Below are 27,071 nucleotides of genomic sequence, written 5' to 3' on the forward strand. Positions count from 1 at the left end.
TTCCCAGAACGATCTGCTGCAAAGAAAGAATAGGGCTGAATTGGCAGAGCGGTTCTTGCGCAGTTCCAATTATCTGACTGCGCTGATCATGTAACTACAAACAGGAAAATGCCCCCGTAATAGAGAAAAAGTGTGCAAAGCTGAATTACAGCTATGTAGCACATCTGCGCTTGAAAAGTCAAATGTCCCTCATTAGCCATCAATAAACCTCTCCAAATATCCCTCACAAGTGCTCCGGTTGGTTAGAGAAGCTAAGCAGCACATTTAAAGGGACACTGAACTCAATTTTTTTCTTTCGTGATTCAGATAGAGCATGCAATTTTTAAGCAACTTTCTAATTTACTCCTATTATCAATTTTTCTTTGTTCTCTTGCTATCTTTATTTGAAAAGAAGGCATCTAAACTTTTTTTTGGTTTAGTACTCTGGACAGCACTTTTTTATTGGTGGATGAATGTATCCACCAATCAGCAAGAACAACCCAGGTTGTTCACCAAAAATGGGCCGGCATCTAAACTTACATTCTTGCATTTCAAATAAATATACCAAGAGAATGAAGAAAATTTGATAATAGGAGTAAATTAGAAAGTTGCTTAAAATGTCATGCTCTATCTGAATCATGGTTCAGTGTCCCTTTAAGCTCCAATCTACTCAATTAATATAACCTACGTACCGGAGGAATCCGTCTGATCCTATTAGAAGGAGATGTCACACTGTGATGATAAACAGTCTCATTTATAAGGGGTATTATGTAGTCCACTGGGCCTAAATCCCCCATATAAACAAATAAAGGACTTATCCTCCAGGATCCGTGCTGTGGAGCAGTAAACAGCACCTCAAAGTTTGACAGTATACCCTTGGGACCTGGGAGAAAGGGAATCTCCCTGCCTTTGGAAAGAAAAAGCATGTGATAAGAGGCCGTCTGTGGTGGTAGTAAACGCATTATCGATCTTTTAAAACAATAACAATTTTGGTGTAGATTGTCCTTTTAAAATAACAATGTTGGTTGTGCAAAGCTAGAGAATGGGTAAGAAAGGCATTATCTATTGTTTTATTAAGGTAATTATTTTTCTCCTTCCTAAAAAGTACAGCTGAAAAGTTGATCACATAAGAACCTATTACACTGGAGATATGTCAAATCCCAATAATTTCATGTATTTCAGTGACTTATCTATGTATTTCTAATTACAGTATGTTAGCATGTGTTGCTAGTGCGGGAGAATGTAACACACATATGACAGAACATGTCAGATATATTAATGGATTTAATAAAGGTCAGAATTTTTCTTTAATTATATAGACTTTTATTTTAGACCTACATACATTATATCACAATCAGCTACAAATAACAGGGGCATTTTCATCTGTGTGTTTCACTGAAAAGAGATGATGGCTCTAAAAAGTCTCTCTCTCCCCTAATAAAAACCTCCCTGTTTGGGTCAGATAATCTGTATCCCTCAGACACATCACACACGTGCACTCACCTGTACTGATATTGTCACTGATTTCCTGCTTCACAGCTTCCTGCTGACTCTTTACATACAGATCATTTGTTTGTTCAGCATTAAGTGTGACTTCAGTCTTAACATCACCTGCATAGATCATATAAAATATGGTTTCATCTCATTTTAGCACTGTGCAATGAAGTTGTAATATTAGACACACACATACACCCACCCGTGACCCTCGTCCCTCAGACAAATCCCACACATACACTCATCTGTGCCCCGCACCCCTCAGACACATCACACTTGCATACTCACCTGGACTGATATTGTCACTCATTTCCTGCTTCACAGTCTGTTCAGTATTAAGTGTGACTTCAGCCTTAACATCACCTGCATAGATCATATAAATACGGTCCCAATTTAGCACTGAACAAGGAAATTGTAATATTAGACACATATACACTCACCTGTGCCCTGTATCCCTCATACACGTCACATGACTACACTTACATGTGCCCTGCGTCCCTTGGATAGGTGATACACATACAATTTTTTTTGCCCTGGTTTGCTCAGACACATCACCAACATACATTTGCTTGTGCCCCTTATACACATAATACACGTACGCTCACTTGGACCCTGCGTCCCTTAGGCACATTACACACACCTGTGTCCTGAATCCATGAGATGAAGCACAACCGTTGACAAAACCCTTAGTGTGACCTTGTGTCCAATCATTATCAGAGACATGAAACCTTCAGACAGATTTAGAGAGCAAGCAATTTTAAACAACTTTCCAATTTACTTTTATTATCTAAATTGTTTTGTTCTCTTGTTATCCTTTGTATACTAAGAGAATGAAGAAAGTTAGATCATAGATCTAATTGTATTGTATTCTCTCTGAATCTTTGTGAAAATGTCATGTGTCTGATGATGATTGTGCAAAAGGTCACACAAAGGGTAACGTTACAAAGGGTAACGTTAATGGTTGTGCTCCCCATTCTCTCTCTGAATCATGAAAGAAAAATTAAGGGTTTCATTTCCTTTTAGCAAGGCTGATATTTATTTAGCGCACCCTAAAATTTGAATTGATAGCGCAGGATTTGCTACTATCGCTCGTATTACATTGGCGACATAAGTGTTACACTCAAGCACATTACAAAATAGCACTGGAAACTTAGGGCGAGTTAACATATGCGGCTTACGTTTCAGTGAAACTGCTGAAACCCACGTCGCCCGTAAGTTTACCTCGCACATCTGGTAAATCACATAAACGGTGCCGCCAGATGCAATACTGCCGTAGGTCAAACAAGCTGGCGAGGTTCGGAAATGTGCGCAACTACACATTTCTGTTGTGAAGTGTTACACTCGAGCACATTACAAAATAGCACTGGAAAAATGTGTGCTTTTGGAGACCTGAAGTAAATCTGGTAAAAGGACATAAAAAACATAATTTATGCTTACCTGATAAATTTATTTCTCTTGTAGTGTATCCAGTCCACGGATCATCCATTACTTGTGGGATATTCTCCTTCCCAACAGGAAGTTGCAAGAGGATCACCCACAGCAGAGCTGCTATATAGCTCCTCCCCTAACTGTCATATCCAGTCATTCGACCAAAAACAAACAGAGAAAGGAGAAACCATAGGGTGCAGTGGTGACTGTAGTTTAATTAAAATTTAGACCTGCCTTAAAAGGACAGGGCGGGTCGTGGACTGGATACATTACAAGAGAAATAAATTTATCAGGTAAGCATAAATTATGTTTTCTCTTGTTAAGTGTATCCAGTCCACGGATCATCCATTACTTGTGGGATACCAATACCAAAGCTAAAGTACACGGATGATGGGAGGGACAAGGCAGGATTAAGCGGAAGGAACCACTGCCTGAAGAACCTTTCTCCCAAACACAGCCTCCGAAGAAGCAAAGTATCAAATTTGTAAAACTTTGAAAAAGTGTGAAGCGAAGACCAAGTCGCAGCCTTGCAAATCTGTTCAACAGAGGCCTCATTTTTGAAGGCCCAGGTGGAAGCCACAGCTCTAGTAGAATGAGCTGTAATCCTTTCAGAGGGCTGCTGTCCAGCAGTCTCATAGGATAGGCGTATTACGCTCCGAAGCCAAAAGGAAAGAGAGGTTGCCGAAGCTTTTTGACCTCTCCTCTGTCCAGAGTAAACGACAAACAGGAAAGATGTTTGACGAAAATCCTTAGTAGCTTGTAAGTAAAACTTCAAGGCACGGACTACGTCCAGATTATGTAAAAGACGTTCCTTCTTTGAAGAAGGATTAGGGCACAACGATGGAACAACACCTTAGGTAAAAACCCAGGTTTGGTACGCAGAACTACCTTATCTGCATGAAAAATCAGATAAGGAGAATCACATTGTAAGGCAGATAGCTCAGAGACTCTCCGAGCCGAGGAAATAGCCATCAAAAACAGAACTTTCCAAGATAAAATTTTAATATCAATGGAATGAAGGGGTTCAAACGGAACTCCTTGAAGAACCTTAAGAACCAAGTTTAAGCTCCACGGGGGAGCAACAGGTTTAAACACAGGCTTAATTCTAACCAAAGCCTGGCAAAATGCCTGGACGTCTGGAACCTCTGCCAGACGCTTGTGCAAAAGAATAGACAGAGCAGAAATCTGTCCCTTTAAGGAACTAGCTGATAATCCTTTGTCCAAGCCCTCTTGGAGAAAAGACAATATTCTAGGAATCCTAACCTTACTCCATGAGTAATTCTTGGATTCACACCAATAAAGATATTTACTCCATATCTTGTGGTAGATTTTCCTGGTAACAGGCTTTCGTGCCTGTATTAAAGTATCAATGACTGACTCGGAGAAGCCACGCTTTGATAGAATCAAGCGTTCAATCTCCATGCAGTCAGTCTCAGAGAAATTAGATTTGGATGATTGAAAGGACCTTGTATCAGAAGGTCCTGTCTTAGAGGCAGAGTCCATGGTGGAAAGGATGACATGTCCACTAGGTCTGCATACCAAGTCCTGCGTGGCCACGCAGGTGCTATCAGAATCACTGATGCAATCAGTCGAGGGAGCAGAGGAAACGGTGGAAACACATAAGCCAGGTTGAAGAACCAAGGCGCTGCTAGAGCATCTATCAGCGTCGCTTCTGGGTTCCTGGACCTGGATCCGTAACAAGGAAGCTTGGCGTTCTGGCGAGACGCCATGAGATCCAACTCTGGTTTGCCCCAACGATGAATCAACTGAGCAAACACCTCAGGATGGAGTTCCCACTCCCCCGGATGGAAAGTCTGACGACTTAGAAAATCCGCCTCCCAGTTCTCCACGCCTGGGATATGGATTGCTGACAGGTGGCAAGAGTGTTACTCTGCCCAGCGAATTATTTTTGAGACTTCTAACATCGCTAGAGAACTCCTGGTTCCCCCTTGATGGTTGATGTAAGCCACAGTCGTGATGTTGTCCGACTGAAATCTGATGAACCTCAGTGTTGCTAACTGAGGCCAAGCCAGAAGAGCATTGAATATCGCTCTTAACTCCAGAATATTTATTGGAAGGAGTTTCTCCTCCTGAGTCCACGATCCCTGTGCCTTCAGGGAATTCCAGACTGCACCCCAACCTAGAAGGATGGCATCTGTTGTTACAATTGTCCAATCTGGCCTGCGAAAGGTCATACCCTTGGACAGGTGTACCCGAGACAACCACCAGAGAAGAGAATCTCTGGTCTCTTGATCCAGATTTAGCAGAGGGGACAAATCTGTGTAATCCCCATTCCATTGACTCAGCATGCATAATTGCAGCGGTCTGAGATGAAGGCGCGCAAATGGCACTATGTCCATTGCCGCTACCATTAAGCCGATTACCTCCATACACTGAGCTACCAAAGGGCGCGGAATGGAGTGAAGAACACGGCAAGCATTTAGAAGTCTTGATAACCTGGACTCCGTCAGGTAAATTTTCATTTCTACAGAATCTATAAGAGTCCCTAAGAAGGAGACTCTTGTGAGTGGGGATAGAGAACTCTTTTCCTCGTTCACTTTCCACCCGTGCGACCTCAGAAATGCCAGAACTATCTCTGTATGAGACTTGGCAATTTGAAAGCTTGACGCCTGTATCAGGATGTCGTCTAGATACGGAGCCACCGCTATGCCTCGCGGTCTTAGAACCGCCAGAAGTGAGCCCAGAACCTTTGTAAAGATTCTCGGGGCTATAGCCAACCCGAAGGGAAGAGCTACAAATTGGTAATGCCTGTCTAGAAAGGCAAACCTTAGAAACCGATGATGATCTTTGTGAATGGGTATGTGAAGGTAGGCATCTTTAAGTCCACTGTGGTCATGTACTGACCTTCTTGGATCATGGGTAGGATGGTCCGAATAGTTTCCATTTTGAAAGATGGAACTCTGAGGAATTTGTTTAAGATCTTTAGATCCAAAATTGGTCTGAAGGTTCCCTCTTTTTTGGGAACCACAAAAAGATTCGAATAAAAACCCTGTCCTTGTTCCGTCAGCGGAACTGGATGGATCACTCCCATAACTAGGAGGTCTTGCACACAGCGTAGGAATGCCTCTTTCTTTATCTGATTTGCAGATAGCCTTGAAAGATGAAATCTCCCTTGTGGAGGGGAAGCTTTGAAGTCCAGAAGATATCCCTGAGATATGATCTCCAACGCCCAGGGATCCTGAACATCTCTTGCCCACGCCTGGGCGAAGAGAGAAAGTCTGCCCCCTACTAGATCCGTCGCTGGATAGGGGGGCCGTTCCTTCATGCTGTCTTAGAGGCAGCAGCAGGCTTTCTGGCCTGCTTGCCTTTGTTCCAGGACTGGTTAGGTTTCCAGGCTTGCTTAGATTGAGCAAAAGTTCCCTCTTGTTTTGAAGCGGAGGAAGTTGATGCTGCACCTGCCTTGAAATTTCGAAAGGCACGAAAATTAGACTATTTGGCCTTTGCTTTGGCCCTGTCCTGAGGAAGGGTGTTACCTCCAGTAATGTCAGCAATAATTTCCTTCAAACCAGGCCCGAATAAGGTCTGCCCCTTGAAAGGAATGTTGAGTAATTTAGATTTCGAAGTCACGTCAGCTGACCAGGATTTAAGCCATAGCGCCCTACGCGCTTGGATGGCGAATCCGGAATTCTTAGCCGTTAGTTTAGTCAAATGAACAATGGCATCAGAAACAAATGAGTTAGCTAGCTTAAGTGTTCTAAGCTTGTCAATAATTTCAGTCAATGGAGTTGTATGGATGGCCTCTTCCAGGGCCACAAACCAGAATGCCGCCGCGGCCGTGACAGGCGCAATGCATGCAAGGGGCTGTAAAATAAAACCTTGTTGAATAAACATTTTCTTAAGGTAACCCTCCAATTTTTTATCCATTGGATCTGAAAAAGCACAACTATCCTCAACCGGGATAGTAGTACGCTTTGCTAAAGTAGAAACTGCTCCCTCCACCTTAGGGACCGTCTGCCATAAGTCCCGTGTAGTGGCGTCTATTGGAAACATTTTTCTAAATATAGGAGGTGGGGAAAAAGGCACACCCGGTCTATCCCACTCCTTGCTAATAATTTCTGTAAGCCTTTTAGGTATAGGAAAAACATCAGTACACACCGGTACCGCATAGTATTTATCCAGCCTACAAAATTTCTCTGGTACTGCAACTGTGTTACAGTCATTCAGAGCAGCTAATACCTCCCCAAGCAACACACGGAGGTTTTCAAGCTTAAATTTAAAATTAGAAATCTCTGAATCAGGTTTCCCCGAATCAGAGATGTCACCCACAGACTGAAGCTCTCCGTCCTCATGATCTGCATATTGTGACGCAGTATCAGACATGGCCCTTACAGCATCTACGCGCTCTGTATTTCTCCTAACCCCAGATATTATTCATGATTGCAGCCATGTCCTGCAAGGTAATCGCTATGGGCGTCCCTGATGTAATTGGCGCCATATTAGCGTGCATCCCCTGAGCAGGAGGCGAAGGGTCTGACACGTGGGGAGAGTTAGTCGGCATAACTTCCCCCTCGTCAGAATCTTCTGGTGATATTTCTTTTATAGTTAAAGACTGATCTTTACTGTTTAAGGTGAAATCAATACATTTAGTACACATTCTCCTATGGGGCTCCACCATGGCTTTCAAACATAATGAACAAGTAGTTTCCTCTGTGTCAGACATGTTTAAACAGACTAGCAATGAGACTAGCAAGCTTGTAAAACACTTTAAACAAGTTTACAAGCAATATAAAAAACGTTACTGCACCTTTAAGCAACACAAATTTTGTCAAAATTTGAAATAACAGTGAAAAAAGGCAGTTACACTAACGAAATTTTTACAGTGTATGTAACAAGTTAGCAGAGCATTGCACCCACTTGCAAATGGATGATTAACCCCTTAATATCCAAAACTGAATAATAAAAGACAAAAACGTTTTTTTTTTCCAAACAGTCACAACAACTGCCACAGCTCTACTGTGGCTTTTTACCTCCCTCAAAAACGACTTTGAAGCCTTTTGAGCCCTCCAGAGATGTCCTGGATCATGCAGGAAGAAGCTGGATGTCTGTGTCAGTAATTTTATCTGCACAGAAAAGCACTAAAATAGGCCCTTCCCACTCATATTGCAACAGTGGAAAGCCTAAGGAAACTGTTACTAGGCAAAATTCAAGCCAGCCATGTTGAAAAAAACTAGGCCCCAATAAGTTTTATCACCAAATACATATAAAAACGATTAAACATGCCAGCAAATGTTTTATATGACATTTTTATAAGAGTATGTATCTCTATTAATAAGCCTGATACCAGTCGCTATCACTGCATTTAAGGCTTTACTACATTAGTTCGGTATCAGCAGCATTTTCTAGCAAATTCCATCCCTAGAAAAATATTAACTGCACATACCTTATTGCAGGAAAACCGAAACGCCATTCCCTCTCTGAAGTTACCTCACTCCTCAGAATATGTGAGAACAGCCATGGATCTTAGTTACTTCTGCTAAGATCATAGAAAACGCAGGCAGATTCTTCTTCTAAATACTGCCTGAGATAAACAGTACACTCCGGCACCATTTAAAAATTACAAACTTTTGATTGAAGAATAAACTAAGTATAAAACACCACACTCCTCTTACGACCTCCATCTTGGTTGAGGCTTGCAAGAGAATGACTGGATATGGCAGTTAGGGGAGGAGCTATATAGCAGCTCTGCTGTGAGTGATCCTCTTGCAACTTCCTGTTGGGAAGGAGAATATCCCACAAGTAATGGATGATCCGTGGACTGGATACACTTAACAAGAGAGAATGTAATCTTTCATTATTCAGATAGAGAGTGCAATTTTTTAACAACTTTCCAATTTACTTCTGGTAACAAGAGAATGAAGCAAATGTTATCTTTTGGAGCAGCAAAGCACTACTGGGAGGTAGCTGTACACATCTGATGAGCCAATGACAAGAGGCATATATGTGCAGCCACTAAACATCAGCTAGTCATTAGAGGATTGCTAACACATTTAGATAATAGAAGTAAATTGGAACATTGTTAAAAATGTATTCTCTATCTGAAGCACAAAAGTTTAACACGTGTATAATATATTAAAATAAAGCATTTCACTCATATTTATACATTTTTAATACAAAAACAAGGTTTATAAATGTTCTAACAGTGATTTAAAGGGATATGGTCCATGATCAGGCGCTGGACTGGGACGGACACACAGGTGTATATGTGTGTGTTTTTATTTATATGTGTATAAATATACAAACGTCTATGCAGAAAGGGACTCAGCGAAGTCACAATATCCGACCTCCAGATGTTAGCGCCTGAGGCTTTGGCTCTTGCGATCACATTTTACTTTTAGCTTGTAATCCGAGTACAAGAACAGAAGCATTATAGATATAACTTGAGCGGAGTTAGCGCTCAGTAATGCTTATATTTTTGTGCTTCATTTGTAATCTAGCCCTTAGTTATTCATGCTCACTGACTTGTGTCTGCTGTGTAACCATCTGACAAAATATAACTGTTATTTACATGAGGCAAAATGTCACCATTACAGGATATTACCTTTACTTAACCCCTTAATGACAGACTACCCTGTACGTCCGTGGTCATTATGGGTTTAGCTGGCAAAGCTGTGCTAGGATTGCATGTCGGAGGCAAGACCTGCGCTATATCCAGCAGATGTTTGAGGGTAATGTGTAAATTAGTGCAAATCACCTGTAGTCATATTTATAGGAACTTCATCTTCCTCAGTCTTCACATGATCACACACATACGGTTCTCCTCTGTGCTCAGCCACTGAGCCATATGAAGACGTCACATCCAAACGGCCTGTACAATAAGAATATACATGCATATGTGTAAGTTATTTGTAGTACTTATTGAATGTATCAATGTATCTCTCATTATATATAAATAAAAATAATGTGATGACCCAAACATTACTTTGTGCACACAAGAGAATTATTTAGTAGACTATCACACTTACTATGCACACTCACCTGTAGCTCACGTACCTCACACACACAATATGTGTGCACATTCACCTGTAACTCACACACAATATATGTGCACACTCACCTATAACCCACGTACCTCACACACAATATATGTGCACAATCACCAATAACCCACATAGCTCATACAAAAATACATGCACTCTCAGCTGTAACACACATACCTCACAGACACACACAATATATGTGCACACTCGTAACCCACATCCCTCTGACACAACACACATGCACACTCACCTGGGCTGTCACTGATTTCCTTATCTGGTGCTTCCAGTTGATGCCTCACACACAGATCTTCTGTTATCTCAACTTTCACTATATCAGCTTTATCTTCATCTGTACAAATAAAGATTCAGTTTTTATATCACATGATATAGTTTTTATAACTTCACCATAAAACAGTTTGTGTATTTCCCAGACAGACAATAACACTAAATTCACAGATTCTCCTGCTTTTTCCTTTCATCCTTTTTTCTTTCTTTCTCTGATCTGCTATATTCCGGTATAAAACTACAACATGAACTAAACAAGGGTTAAACTCATGTTGTAATCTGTGCTTACAATCCAGACAGTAAACTACAAGGGAGAGCAGTAAGTAACTTTGTGCACAGCCCCGGCAGACTCTCACGTATTACTACTCACCGGCAGGTTGGGAGAGCAGTAAGTAACTGTGTGCACAGCGCCGGCAGACTCACGTATTACTACTCACCGGCAGGGAGGGAGAGCAGTAAGTAACTGTGTGCACAGCCCCGGCAGACTCTCACGTATTACTACTCACCGGCAGGGAGGGAGAGCAGTAAGTAACTGTGTGCACAGCCCCGGCAGACTCTCACGTATTACTACTCACCGGCAGGGAGGGACAGCAGTAAGTAACTGTGTGCACAGCCCCGGCAGACTCTCACGTATTACTACTCACCGGCAGGGAGGGAGAGCAGTAAGTAACTGTGTGCACAGCCCCGGCAGACTCTCACGTATTACTACTCACCGGCAGGGAGGGAGAGCAGTAAGTAACTGTGTGCACAGCCCCGGCAGACTCTCACGTATTACTACTCACCGGCAGGGAGGGAGAGCAGTAAGTAACTGTGTGCACAGCCCCGGCAGACTCTCACGTATTACTACTCACCGGCTGGGAGGGAGAGCAGTAAGTAACTGTGTGCACAGCCCCGGCAGACTCTCACGTATTACTACTCACCGGCAGGGAGGGAGAGCAGTAAGTAACTGTGTGCACAGCCCCGGCAGACTCTCACGTATTACTACTCACCGGCAGGGAGGGAGAGCAGTAAGTAACTGTGTGCACAGCCCCGGCAGACTCTCACGTATTACTACTCACCGGCAGGGAGGGAGAGCAGTAAGTAACTGTGTGCACAGCCCCGGCAGACTCTCACGTATTACTACTCACCGGCAGGGAGGGAGAACAGTAAGTAACTGTGTGCACAGCCCCGGCAGACTCTCACGTATTACTACTCACCGGCAGGGAGGGAGAGCAGTAAGTGTGTGCACAGCCCCGGCAGACTCTCACGTATTACTACTCACCGGCAGGGAGGGAGAGCAGTAAGTGTGTGCACAGCCCCGGCAGACTCTCACATATTACTACTCACCGGCAGGGAGGGAGAGCAGTAAGTAACTGTGTGCACAGCCCTGGCAGACTCTCAGTATTACTACTCACCGGCAGGGAGGGAGAGCAGTAAGTGACTGTGTGCACAGCCCTGGCAGACTCTCACGTATTACTACTCACCGGCAGGGAGGGAGAGCAGTAAGTAACTGTGTGCACAGCCCCGGCAGACTCTCACGTATTACTACTCACCGGCAGGGAGGGAGAACAGTAAGTAACTGTGTGCACAGCCCCGGCAGACTCTCACGTATTACTACTCACCGGCAGGGAGGGAGAGCAGTAAGTAACTGTGTGCACAGCCCCGGCAGACTCTCACGTATTACTACTCACCGGCAGGGAGGGAGAGCAGTAAGTGTGTGCACAGCCCCGGCAGACTCTCACATATTACTACTCACCGGCAGGGAGGGAGAGCAGTAAGTAACTGTGTGCACAGCCCTGGCAGACTCTCAGTATTACTACTCACCGGCAGGGAGGGAGAGCAGTAAGTGACTGTGTGCACAGCCCTGGCAGACTCTCACGTATTACTACTCACCGGCAGGGAGGGAGAGCAGTAAGTAACTGTGTGCACAGCCCCGGCAGACTCTCACGTATTACTACTCACCGGCAGGGAGGGAGAACAGTAAGTAACTGTGTGCACAGCCCCGGCAGACTCTCACGTATTACTACTCACCGGCAGGGAGGGAGAGCAGTAAGTAACTGTGTGCACAGCCCCGGCAGACTCTCACGTATTACTACTCACCGGCAGGGAGGGAGAGCAGTAAGTGTGTGCACAGCCTAGGCAGACTCTCACATATTACTACTCACCGGCAGGGAGGGAGAGCAGTAAGTAACTGTGTGCACAGCCCTGGCAGACTCTCAGTATTACTACTCACCGGCAGGGAGGGAGAGCAGTAAGTGACTGTGTGCACAGCCCTGGCAGACTCTCACGTATTACTACTCACCGGCAGGGAGGGAGAGCAGTAAGTAACTGTGTGCACAGCCCCGGCAGACTCTCACATATTACTACTCACCGACAGGGAGGGAGAGCAGTAAGTAACTGTGTGCACAGCCCCGGCAGACTCTCACGTATTACTACTCACCGGCAGGGAGGGAGAACAGTAAGTAACTGTGTGCACAGCCCCGGCAGACTCTCACGTATTACTACTCACCGGCAGGGAGGGAGAGCAGTAAGTAACTGTGTGCACAGCCCCGGCAGACTCTCACGTATTACTACTCACCGGCAGGGAGGGAGAGCAGTAAGTGTGTGCACAGCCCCGGCAGACTCTCACATATTACTACTCACCGGCAGGGAGGGAGAGCAGTAAGTAACTGTGTGCACAGCCCTGGCAGTCTCTCAGTATTACTACTCACCGGCAGGGAGGGAGAGCAGTAAGTGACTGTGTGCACAGCCCTGGCAGACTCTCACGTATTACTACTCACCGGCAGGGAGGGAGAGCAGTAAGTAACTGTGTGCACAGCCCCGGCAGACTCTCACATATTACTACTCACCGACAGGGAGGGAGAGCAGTAAGTAACTGTGTGCACAGCCCCGGCAGACTCTCACGTATTACTACTCACCGGCAGGGAGGGAGAGCAGTAAGTAACTGTGTGCACAGCCCCGGCAGACTCTCACGTATTACTACTCACCGGCAGGGAGGGAGAGCAGTAAGTAACTGTGTGCACAGCCCCGGTAGACTCTCACGTATTACTAATCACCGGCAGGGAGGGAGAGCAGTAAGTAACTGTGTGCACAGCCCCGGTAGACTCTCACGTATTACTACTCACCGGCAGGGAGGGAGAGCAGTAAGTAACTGTGTGCACAGCCCCGGCAGACTCTCACGTATTACTACTCACCGGCAGGGAGGGAGAGCAGTAAGTAACTGTGTGCACAGCCCCGGCAGACTCTCACGTATTACTACTCACCGGCAGGGAGGGAGAGCAGTAAGTAACTGTGTGCACAGCCCCGGCAGACTCTCACGTATTACTACTCACCGGCAGGGAGGGAGAGCAGTAAGTAACTGTGTGCACAGCCCCGGCAGACTCTCACGTATTACTACTCACCGGCAGGGAGGGAGAGCAGTAAGTAACTGTGTGCACAGCCCCGGCAGACTCTCACGTATTACTACTCACCGGCAGGGAGGGAGAGCAGTAAGTAACTGTGTGCACAGCCCCGGCAGACTCTCACGTATTACTACTCACCGGCAGGGAGGGAGAGCAGTAAGTAACTGTGTGCACAGCCCCGGCAGACTCTCACGTATTACTACTCACCGGCAGGGAGGGAGAGCAGTAAGTAACTGTGTGCACAGCCCCGGCAGACTCTCACGTATTACTACTCACCGGCAGGGAGGGAGAGCAGTAAGTAACTGTGTGCACAGCCCCGGCAGACTCTCACGTATTACTACTCACCGGCAGGGAGGGAGAGCAGTAAGTAACTGTGTGCACAGCCCCGGCAGACTCTCATGTATTACTACTCACCGGCAGGGAGGGAGAGCAGTAAGTAACTGTGTGCACAGCCCCGGCAGACTCTCACGTATTACTACTCACCGGCAGGGAGGGAGCAATGTATTTCAGTCTGATGACTATTCATGTCATCTGTCTCATCCTCTTCCTTCACATTTAATAGCCCAGTGCCCGGGTTTTCCTCTAGACGCCCTGTAATTACAGCAGGGAGTTACCTGATAAAGCACGGTACAGGGTGTAACATAAACTTATATAACAGACACATTCTGATTTAGTTTTTTACACAATTAGTGCAAACCTAATCATTTAGCTATTAGTATCACACAAAAATAAAAATAATTATGAGCCTACTCATGTCTGAAGCACACATGGCAGCAGTTTTACAAGAACGTTATCCATTTGCAAGAGCACTAGATGGCAGCAGCACTATTTCCTGCTATGTAGTGCTCCAGGCGCCTACCTAGGTATCTCTTCAGCAAAGAATATTATGGGCAAAGAAAATTTGAAAGAAGAAAACATTTTAGAAACTTTTTAAAATTGTATGCTCTGAATTACAAAATAAAAATGTTGGGCTAGATTACAAGTGAAGCACAAATTAATGTTGCTGCTTGTGTGTTAATTGCACTAGAAGTAAGATTTTTGCACTCTTTGGGTTGCGCTCGTATTATGAGTTGAAAGTAAACTGTTTTCACTCTAGTGGTAACCTGACAAGGGCAAAAATCCAAAGTTAGAATATCACGTGCGCATTCACGTATTCCCTCATAGAAGTCAATGGAGAAAGAAAGTGTAAAAACAAAACCCCCCCACTCTTGCGCAAACACAATCGCATATTCTCATTTGCGCTAACCCAACACGAAAATATGACTATTTCACATTCCAATGTTCTGCATATAGCAGAATATGTTCTATTTATTCTTAAGTAAATATTCCTACATATATCTGATGTTTTTTTTAACAATACATACATATACATATATATATATATATATATATACACATATAACACACAGAGAAAGTCCAGCACTCACTTACAAGCTCTCAGCTAAGATTAAAAGCAAAAATGGAAGGGTTAGTTACCGCATTTGGCCAAATGGGTCAAGCCCAGGTATCTCGTCAAGATCCCTTCCAAAACCTGGGTTTCTAAAACAGTCGCACAATGCAAGCTCTCAATCCAACAAACTTGGAACAAGTAAAGGGTGCACAGGCTTATGTAATCACCCTAGATATATACAAAACACGGAAGGGGACTGCACTCTCAGACTGGATTGGGTACACATCCTATGACCCTGAAACATGCTCAGCCCTGGGTGCTCACTGGCACTCACAGGAAGCTGTGCTGTCCCCAGAGTCACAGGCAGGTTACCCCAGACAGATCTGGGTGCAAGAACCATAGGGAAAATTACAAAACAAATTAATATAACACACAGAGAGGTTAGTTACTAACCCTTCCATTTTTGCTTTTAATCTTAGCTGAGAGCTTGTGAGTGCTGGACTTTCTCTGTGTTTTATATTAATTTGTTTTGTAATTTTCCCTATGGGCCTTGCACCCAGGCCTGTCTGGGGCTAACTGACTGTGACTCTGGGGACAGCACAGCCTACTGTGAGTGCCAGTGAGCACCCAGGGCCGAGCATGTTGCAGGGTCAAGGGATTTGTACCCAGTTCAGTCTGAAAGTGCAGTCCCCTTCCGTGTTTTGTATAAGTCTAGGGTGATTACATAAGCTTGTGCACCCTTCACTTGTTCCCAGTTTGTTGGATTGAGAGCTTGCATTGTGTGGCTGTTTTAGGGACCCAGGTTTTGGAAGGGATCTTGACGAGGTACCTGGACTTGTCCCATTTGGCCAAATGAGGTAACTAACTCTTCCATTTTTGCTTTTAATCTTAGCTGAGAGCTTGTGAGTGCTGGACTTTCTCTGTGTGTTATATTAATTTGTTTTGTAATTTTCCCTATGGGCCGTGCACCCAGGCCTGTCTGGGGCTAACTGCCTGTGACTCTGGGGACAGCACAGCTTCTTGTGAGTGCCAGTGAGCACCCAGGGCTAAGCATGTTGCAGGGTCATGGGATATGTACCCAGTCCAGTCTGAGAGTGCAGTCCCCTTCCGTGTTTTATATATATATCAGGGCTCAAAATTTCCACTCTTTACTAGCCATTGGCGAGTGGAAATTTAATGGTGGCGAGTGAAAGTTAGTGAGTGAATGTTGAGAGATAAGGGAGAGGGTAAAAAGAGATTGAAGAGAGGAGGGATGGGAGAAAGATAGTAAAGAGAGAGAAGGGAGAGACGATAATTATTAAAGGAAAATCTCCAGGACTACAAAGACCTTCCATGAATGCCAGTACTCTCTTTCCCAACTCTCTCACTTTAACAACTTCCTATTTCTATCCAGCTATTGTCTTACCCAGAACCACCAAGCTGATGTTGCTAACTGCTATGCACTTTTTGTTGTTGTTAATCTATTACTGTATGTAGCATTATTTAATTTCTTCAGGTATAAAATAAAGAATATTAAAAATGTCTGTACAATAATGTGTTTCACCTTGGCTAAACATATACAAAAGAGGGCGTGCAGTAGTGGGTGTGGAGTGAGCAGTAGTGGATTGGCTCAGAAGTGGCGAGTAACATTTTGGCCTGGCTAGAAGTTAATAACCTGAAATTTTGAGCCCTGTATATATATATATATATATATATATATATATATATATATATATATATATATATATATATATATACATACATATATACAAAGTTTGGTTTAGCACACCTTACAAAAAGTTTATATACACCTCTTTGGGAGTGCTGCCAATGTGACCAAGTAGTCAATATTGGGACACCTTGTAAGTTGATGACTGTGATGCCTGGCTAAGCAGAATACGGCCATATTGTGTGACTAAGATCCTAATTTTATTTAAACGAAAAGATGTTTTTGCAGGCAATATTTTGCAGCATTTAAAAATGTGTTGTTTATTTGAAAATGGATGGGCGTCGATACCCCTGTTTTATATGAATATCTATATATAAATACATAGAACATATTCCGCTATGTGCAGAACATTGGAATGTCAAATATTTACATTAAATACATAGTTAAATACTTTATTAAATATGAATATTTCAAAGGGTTCCAATGCACTTATATATATATATATGTCTATATATATGTGTACATATGTATTTATGTAAATATATGTGTACACACACACACATATGTGTATATGAGAACTCCTATCTTTGAGCCTTATAACTTATATGTGCAATATTATTATTGTATCATTTGATGTTTCTGCACAAGCCATTTAGGCTCCCCGGAAACAGGAGTTAAGAAACAGCGGTCTTAAGACCGCTGCTCCTTAACTCGCCCGCCACCTCTGAGGCGGCGAACAGCAATCCGCCCGATCGCATACGATTGGATTGATTGACACCCACTGCTAGTGGCCAATTGGTCATGAATCTGCAGGGGGCGGCATTGCACATATATAGCAGCAGTGCATTTTGTAATGATAAATGCCAACAGTGTATGCTGTCGGCATTTATTGATGTGCGGTGGACATGAGCGCTACAGCGGATCATGTCGGTCCGCATTTTAATAAAGAGTGTACTTTTTAATGTATTTTTGATTTGTCTTGTGTAACTTTTTGTTTTGCGAAACGGTCACCAGAGCTCTGAAATTGCGGTAAACATTGTAGCGTAAATCACGATTGTGCTCACGCGATCACATTTACTTTTAACTCGTAATACAAGCGGTAAGCCTGATGAACGCAGACCCTCGAGATAGACCCCTTATCACTCGGGTGCAAATGTTTGGGATCCACTCGTAATCTAGCCCTTTGAGTGTCATATCCCTTTAAGGATTAATAGGAACCAGCTATGGTTAAAAAATAAACCAGCATCTTGGAAAAGTGTAGTTATTTTGTATGTATTTAATTCCTTGATCTAGCACTCTCTGGTAAATGACCTTATATGAGTGAGACTAAACCAGCGTTGTGGTTTGTGATATACACAATACAGGGCTAAGCAGGTGATCTAATAGAGGGGTCAGAATGCAGTAAACCCGGGAAGCTGTATAGCTAATAACACGGTATGAGAATTAGTGCCATTCAAGAAGGAGGAAAGGCCGGCTCAGAACTATATAAAACTGGCAAATAGGAAGCAGCGTGTTGTGCGCAGCAGAAAGATCAGACAGACAAGCAGGATACTAGTGACAGGAAGTACCGGCTAGACACCATCATAATATTAGCAGCACCTCCAGCGCCGCACATACTTCTGCCCCAGCTACGCACTGAAGAGCTGCACCATATTGTATATAATACGTTTATGTAACCAGCGGTAACAGAATATTAGATGCCTTAGTGCCGCACATACTTCTGCCCCCAGCTACGCACTGAAGAGCTGCACCACATTGTATATAATAAGTTTATGTAACCAGCGGTAACAGAATATTAGCTGCCTCAGTGCCGCACATACTTCTGCCCCAGCTACACACTGAAGAGCTGCACCATATTGTATATAATAAGTTTATGTAACCCGCGGTAACAGAATATTAGCTGCCTCAGCGCCGCACATACTTCTGCCCCAGCTACACACTGAAGAGCTGCACCATATTGTATATAATACGTTTATGTAACCAGCGGTAACAGAATATTAGATGCCTCAGTGCTGCACACAGTGACGTTGTCTGTAGGCGCACACAGCTAGGGTAAAAACCAACAATACTTCTTATGTTATTTACCTTTTTCTATTAGTATCCTTTGTTCAAATGTAGCTTCTTCCAATGACAAAATACCTAAGTATGATCAGAAACATGCACGTGTCTGGAGAAATGTATGTAAAGCACACTCCCCAGACTACTTCAGTATGATCTCATGATAAACATTGCTGGCATATATAAAGTTTGCTCCTGTGCCTATCTCACTATACTCCCATGAAAAGGTACTGCTGCCATATATATATATATATATATATATATAAAGCTTGCTCCTCAGCCTACCTCAGTATTTTGCTCTTGCGATAAGTACTGCTACCATATAAAAAGGACGCTCCTGAGTCTACCTCAGTATGCTCTTCTGACAAGCGCTGCTGCAATTTCTACAGCATGTTCCTGTACCTAACTCAGTATGCTCTCATGACAAATACGGCTGTCATATATACAACATGCACCTGTGACAACCTGAGTATGCTCTCATGACAAGCACTACTGTCATATATACAGCACACTCCTGTACCTACCTCAGTATGCTCTCATGACAAGCACTGCTGCTATATATACAGCACACTCCTGTGCCTACCTCAGTATGCTCTTATGACAAGCACTGCTGCTATATATACAGCACACTCCTGTACCTACCTCAGTATTCTCTCATGACAAATACTGCTGCTATATATACAGCACACTCCTGTGCCTACCTCAGTATGCTCTCATGACAAGCACTGCTGCCATATATACAGCACACTCCTGTGACTACCTCAGTATGCTCTCATGACAAGCACTGCTGCTATATATACAGCACACTCCTGTACCTACCTCAGTATGCTCTCATGACAAGCACTGCTGCACATATATACGGCACACTCCTGTGACTACCTCAGTATGCTCTCATGACAAGCACTGCTGCTATATATACAGCACACTCCTGTACCTACCTCAGTATGCTCTCATGACAAGCACTGCTGCCATATATACAGCACACTCCTGTGACTACCTCAGTATGCTCTCATGACAAGCACTACTGCTATATATACAGCACACTCCTGTGACTACCTCAGTATTCTCTCATGAAAAGCACTGCTGCTATATATACAGCACGCTCCTGTGCTACCTCAGTATGCTCTCATGACAAGCACTGCTACCATATATACAGCACACTCCTGTGCCTACCTCAGTATGCTCTCATGACAAGCACTACTGCTATATATACAGCACGCTCCTGTGCCTACCTCAGTATGCTCTCATGACAAGCACTGCTGCTATATATACAGCACACTCCTGTACCTACCTCAGTATTCTCTCATGACAAATACTGCTGCTATATATACAGCACACTCCTGTGCCTACCTCAGTATGCTCTCATGACAAGCACTGCTGAAATATATACAGCACACTCCTGTGCCTACCTCAGTATGCTCTCATGACAAGCACTACTGCTATATATACAGCACACTCCTGTGCCTACCTCAGTATGCTCTCATGACAAGCACTACTGCTATATATACAGCACACTCCTGTGCCTACCTCAGTATGCTCTCATGACAAGCACTACTGCTATATATACAGCACACTCCTGTGCCTACCTCAGTATGCTCTCATGACAAGCACTGCTGCTATATATACAGCACACTCCTGTACCTACCTCAGTATTCTCTCATGACAAATACTGCTGCTATATATACAGCACACTCCTGTGCCTACCTCAGTATGCTCTCATGACAAGCACTACTGCTAAATATACAGCACACTCCTGTGCCTACCTCAGTATGCTTTCATGACAAGCACTGCTGCACATATATACAGCACACACCTGTGCCTACCTCAGTATGCTCTCATGACAAATACTGCTGCTATATATACAGCACACTCCTGTGCCTACCTCAGTATGCTCTCATGACAAGCACTGCTGCTATATATACAGCACACTCCTGTGCCTACCTCAGTATGCTCTCATGACAAGCACTGCTACCATATATATTGTACACTCCTGTGCCTACCTCAGTATGCTCTCATGACAAGCACTGCTGCACATATATACAGCACACACTTGTGCCTACCTCAGTATGCTCTCATGACAAGCACTGCTGCCATATATACAGCACACTCCTGTGCCTACCTCAGTATGCACTCATAACAAGCACTGCTACTATATATACAGCACACTCATGTACCTACCTCAGTATGCTCTCATGACAAGCACTGCTGCTATATATACAGCATACTCCTGTGCCTACCTCAGTGTGCTCTCATGACAAGCACTACTGCTACATATACAGCACACTCCTGTGCCTACCTCAGTATGCTCTCATGACAAACACTACTGCTATATATACAGCACACTCCCGTGCCTACCTCAGTATGCTCTCATGACAAGCACTGCTGCTATATATACAGCACACTCATGTACCTACCTCAGTATGCTCTCATGACAAGCACTGCTGCCATATATACAGCACGCTCCTGTACCTACCTCAGTATGCTCTCATGACAAGCACTACTGCTATATATACAGCACACTCCTGTGCCTACCTCAGTATGCTCTCATGACAAGCACTGCTACCATATATATTGTACACTCCTGTGCCTACCTCAGTATGCTCTCATGACAAGCACTGCTGCCATATATACAGCACACTCCTGTGCCTACCTCAGTATGCTCTCATGACAAGCACTACTGCTATATATACAGCACACTCCTGTACCTACCTCAGTATGCTCTTATGACAAACACTGCTGCTATATATACAGCACACTCCTGTTCCTACCTCAGTATGCTCTCATGACAAGCACTGCTGCTATATATACAGCACACTCCTGTGCCTACCTCAGTATGCTCTCATGACAAACACTGCTGCCATATATACAGCACACTCCTGTACCTACCTCAGTATGCTCTCATGACAAGCACTGCTGCTATATATACAGCACACTCCTGTGCCTACCTCAGTATGCTCTCATGACAAGCACTGCTGCTATATATACAGCACACTCCTGTGCCTACCTCAGTATGCTCTCATGACAAGCACTGCTGCCATATATACAGCACACTCCTGTGACTACCTCAGTATGCTCTCATGACAAGCACTGCTGCTATATATACAGCACACTCCTGTACCTACCTCAGTATGCTCTCATGAAAAGCACTGCTGCACATATATACAGCACACTCCTGTGACTACCTCAGTATGCTCTCATGACAAGCACTGCTGAAATATATACAGCACACTCCTGTACCTACCTCAGTATGCTCTCATGACAAGCACTGCTGCTATATATACAGCACACTCCTGTACCTACCTCAGTATGCTCTCATGACAAGAACTGCTGCCATATATACAGCACACTCCTGTGACTACCTCAGTATGCTCTCATGACAAGCACTACTGCTATATATACAGCACACTCCTGTGACTACCTCAGTATGCTCTCATGACAAGCACTGCTGCTATATATACAGCACGCTCCTGTGCTACCTCAGTATGCTCTCATGACAAGCACTGCTACCATATATACAGCACACTCCTGTGCCTACCTCAGTATGCTCTCATGACAAGCACTACTGCTATATATACAGCACGCTCCTGTGCCTACCTCAGTATGCTCTCATGACAAGCACTGCTGCTATATATACAGCACACTCCTGTACCTACCTCAGTATTCTCTCATGACAAATACTGCTGCTATATATACAGCACACTCCTTTGCCTACCTCAGTATGCTCTCATGACAAGCACTGCTGAAATATATACAGCACACTCCTGTGCCTACCTCAGTATGCTCTCATGACAAGCACTACTGCTATATATACAGCACACTCCTGTGCCTACCTCAGTATGCTCTCATGACAAGCACTACTGCTATATATACAGCACACTCCTGTGCCTACCTCAGTATGCTCTCATGACAAGCACTGCTGCTATATATACAGCACACTCCTGTACCTACCTCAGTATGCTCTCATGACAAGCACTACTGCTAAATATACAGCACACTCCTGTGCCTACCTCAGTATGCTCTCATGACAAGCACTGCTGCACATATATACAGCACACACCTGTGCCTACCTCAGTATGCTCTCATGACAAATACTGCTGCTATATATACAGCACACTCCTGTGCCTACCTCAGTATGCTCTCATGACAAGCACTGCTGCTATATATACAGCACACTCCTGTACCTACCTCAGTATGCTCTCATGACAAGCACTGCTGCTATATATATAGCACACTCCTGTGCCTACCTCAGTATGCTCTCATGACAAGCACTACTGCTATATATACAGCACACTCCTGTGCCTACCTCAGTATGCTCTCATGACAAGCACTGCTGCTATATATACAGCACACTCCTGTGCCTACCTCAGTATGCTCTCATGACAAGCACTGCTACCATATATATTGTACACTCCTGTGCCTACCTCAGTATGCTCTCATGACAAGCACTGCTGCACATATATACAGCACACACCTGTGCCTACCTCAGTATGCTCTCATGACAAGCACTGCTGCCATATATACAGCACACTCCTGTGCCTACCTCAGTATGCACTCATAACAAGCACTACTGCTATATATACAGCACGCTCCTGTACCTACCTCAGTATGCTCTCATGACAAGCACTGCTGCTATAGATACAGCACACTCCTGTGCCTACCTCAGTATGCTCTCATGACAAGCACTACTGCTACATATACAGCACACTCCTGTGCCTACCTCAGTATGCTCTCATGACAAACACTACTGCTATATATACAGCACACTCCCGTGCCTACCTCAGTATGCTCTCATGACAAGCACTGCTGCTATATATACAGCACACTCATGTACCTACCTCAGTATGCTCTCATGACAAGCACTGCTGCCATATATACAGCACGCTCCTGTACCTACCTCAGTATGCTCTCATGACAAGCACTACTGCTATATATACAGCACACTCCTGTGCCTACCTCAGTATGCTCTCATGACAAGCACTGCTACCATATATATTGTACACTCCTGTGCCTACCTCAGTATGCTCTCATGACAAGCACTGCTGCCATATATACAGCACACTCCTGTGCCTACCTCAGTATGCTCTCATGACAAGCACTACTGCTATATATACAGCACACTCCTGTACCTACCTCAGTATGCTCTCATGACAAACACTGCTGCCATATATACAGCACACTCCTGTACCTACCTCAGTATGCTCTCATGACAAGCACTACTGCTAAATATACAGCACACTCCTGTGCCTACCTCAGTATGCTCTCATGACAAGCACTGCTGCTATATATACAGCACACTCCTGTGCCTACCTCAGTATGCTCTCATGACAAGCACTGCTGCTATATATACAGCACACTCCTGTGCCTACCTCAGTATGCTCTCATGACAAGCACTGCTGCCATATATACAGCACACTCCTGTGACTACCCAAGTATGCTCTCATGACAAGCACTGCTGCTATATATACAGCACACTCCTGTACCTACCTCAGTATGCTCTCATGACAAGCACTGCTGCACATATATACAGCACACTCCTGTGACTACCTCAGTATGCTCTCATGACAAGCACTGCTGCTATATATACAGCACACTCCTGTACCTACCTCAGTATGCTCTCATGACAAGCACTGCTGCTATATATACAGCACACTCCTGTACCTACCTCAGTATGCTCTCATGACAAGCACTGCTGCCATATATACAGCACACTCCTGTGACTACCTCAGTATGCTCTCATGACAAGCACTACTGCTATATATACAGCACACTCCTGTGACTACCTCAGTATGCTCTCATGACAAGCACTGCTGCTATATATACAGCACGCTCCTGTGCTACCTCAGTATGCTCTCATGACAAGCACTGCTACCATATATACAGCACACTCCTGTGCCTACCTCAGTATGCTCTCATGACAAGCACTACTGCTATATATACAGCACGCTCCTGTGCCTACCTCAGTATGCTCTCATGACAAGCACTGCTGCTATATATACAGCACACTCCTGTACCTACCTCAGTATTCTCTCATGACAAATACTGCTGCTATATATACAGCACACTCCTGTGCCTACCTCAGTATGCTCTCATGACAAGCACTGCTGAAATATATACAGCACACTCCTGTGCCTACCTCAGTATGCTCTCATGACAAGCACTACTGCTATATATACAGCACACTCCTGTGCCTACCTCAGTATGCTCTCATGACAAGCACTACTGCTATATATACAGCACACTCCTGTGCCTACCTCAGTATGCTCTCATGACAAGCACTGCTGCTATATATACAGCACACTCCTGTACCTACCTCAGTATGCTCTCATGACAAGCACTACTGCTAAATATACAGCACACTCCTGTGCCTACCTCAGTATGCTCTCATGACAAGCACTGCTGCACATATATACAGCACACACCTGTGCCTACCTCAGTATGCTCTCATGACAAATACTGCTGCTATATATACAGCACACTCCTGTGCCTACCTCATTATGCTCTCATGACAAGCACTACTGCTATATATACAGCACACTCCTGTGCCTACCTCAGTATGCTCTCATGACAAGCACTGCTACCATATATATTGTACACTCCTGTGCCTACCTCAGTATGCTCTCATGACAAGCACTGCTGCACATATATAAAGCACACACCTGTGCCTACCTCAGTATGCTCTCATGACAAGCACTGCTGCCATATATACAGCACACTCCTGTGCCTACCTCAGTATGCTCTCATGACAAGCACTACTGCTACATATACAGCACACTCCTGTGCCTACCTAAGTATGCTCTCATGACAAACACTACTGCTATATATACAGCACACTCCCGTGCCTACCTCAGTATGCTCTCATGACAAGCACTGCTGCTATATATACAGCACACTCATGTACCTACCTCAGTATGCTCTCATGACAAGCACTGCTGCCATATATACAGCACGCTCCTGTACCTACCTCAGTATGCTCTCATGACAAGCACTACTGCTATATATACAGCACACTTCTGTACCTAACTCAGTATGCTCTCATGACAAGCACTGCTGCCATATATACAGCACACTCCTGTACCTACCTCAGTATGCTCTCATGACAAGCACTGCTGCTATATATACAGCACACTCCTGTACCTACCTCAGTATGCTCTCATGACAAGCACTACTGCTATATATACAGCACACTCCTGTGCCTACCTCAGTATGCTCTCATGACAAGCACTACTGCTATATATACAGCACACTCCTGTGCCTACCTCAGTATGCTCTCATGACAAGCACTACTGCCATATATACAGCACGCTCCTGTGCCTACCTCAGTATGCTCTCATGACAAGCACTGCTGCTAAATATACAGCACCCTCCTGTGACTACCTCAGTATGCTCTCATGACAAGCACTACTGCCATATATACAGCACACTCCTGTGCCTACCTCTGTATGCTCTCATGACAAGCACTGCTGCTATATATACAGCACACTCCTGTACCTACCTCAGTATGCTCTCATGACAAGCACTACTGCTAAATATACAGCACACTCCTGTGCCTACCTCAGTATGCTCTCATGACAAGCACTGCTGCACATATATACAGCACACACCTGTGCCTACCTCAGTATGCTCTCATGACAAATACTGCTGCTATATATACAGCACACTCCTGTGCCTACCTCATTATGCTCTCATGACAAGCACTACTGCTATATATACAGCACACTCCTGTGCCTACCTCAGTATGCTCTCATGACAAGCACTGCTACCATATATATTGTACACTCCTGTGCCTACCTCAGTATGCTCTCATGACAAGCACTGCTGCACATATATACAGCACACACCTGTGCCTACCTCAGTATGCTCTCATGACAAGCACTGCTGCCATATATACAGCACACTCCTGTGCCTACCTCAGTATGCTCTCATGACAAGCACTACTGCTACATATACAGCACACTCCTGTGCCTACCTAAGTATGCTCTCATGACAAACACTACTGCTATATATACAGCACACTCCCGTGCCTACCTCAGTATGCTCTCATGACAAGCACTGCTGCTATATATACAGCACACTCATGTACCTACCTCAGTATGCTCTCATGACAAGCACTGCTGCCATATATACAGCACGCTCCTGTACCTACCTCAGTATGCTCTCATGACAAGCACTACTGCTATATATACAGCACACTTCTGTACCTAACTCAGTATGCTCTCATGACAAGCACTGCTGCCATATATACAGCACACTCCTGTACCTACCTCAGTATGCTCTCATGACAAGCACTGCTGCTATATATACAGCACACTCCTGTACCTACCTCAGTATGCTCTCATGACAAGCACTACTGCTATATATACAGCACACTCCTGTGCCTACCTCAGTATGCTCTCATGACAAGCACTACTGCT

At 44.4% G+C, this 27,071-nt stretch overlaps 1 protein-coding gene across 2 annotated transcripts in view; it reads right to left on the reverse strand.

Annotated features, from left to right (window-relative positions):
* The window catches only part of LOC128657316 (zinc finger protein OZF-like), a 115,583-nt gene that overhangs the window by 56,948 nt on the left and 31,564 nt on the right, over positions 1–27,071 (reverse strand). For both annotated transcript variants that reach the window (XM_053711612.1, XM_053711613.1), the window contains exons 3-7: positions 14,048–14,155; positions 10,150–10,248; positions 9,614–9,727; positions 1,762–1,836; positions 1,483–1,590 (exon numbers count right to left, since the gene is read on the reverse strand). In XM_053711612.1, the coding sequence (XP_053567587.1) occupies positions 1,483–1,590; positions 1,762–1,836; positions 9,614–9,727; positions 10,150–10,248; positions 14,048–14,155 (504 nt within the window). The remainder of the gene's footprint in view (positions 1–1,482; positions 1,591–1,761; positions 1,837–9,613; positions 9,728–10,149; positions 10,249–14,047; positions 14,156–27,071) is intronic.

This window comes from Bombina bombina, chromosome 4, assembly GCF_027579735.1.
Source record: "Bombina bombina isolate aBomBom1 chromosome 4, aBomBom1.pri, whole genome shotgun sequence".
In the NCBI taxonomy this organism is placed as follows: Eukaryota; Metazoa; Chordata; class Amphibia; order Anura; family Bombinatoridae; genus Bombina; species Bombina bombina.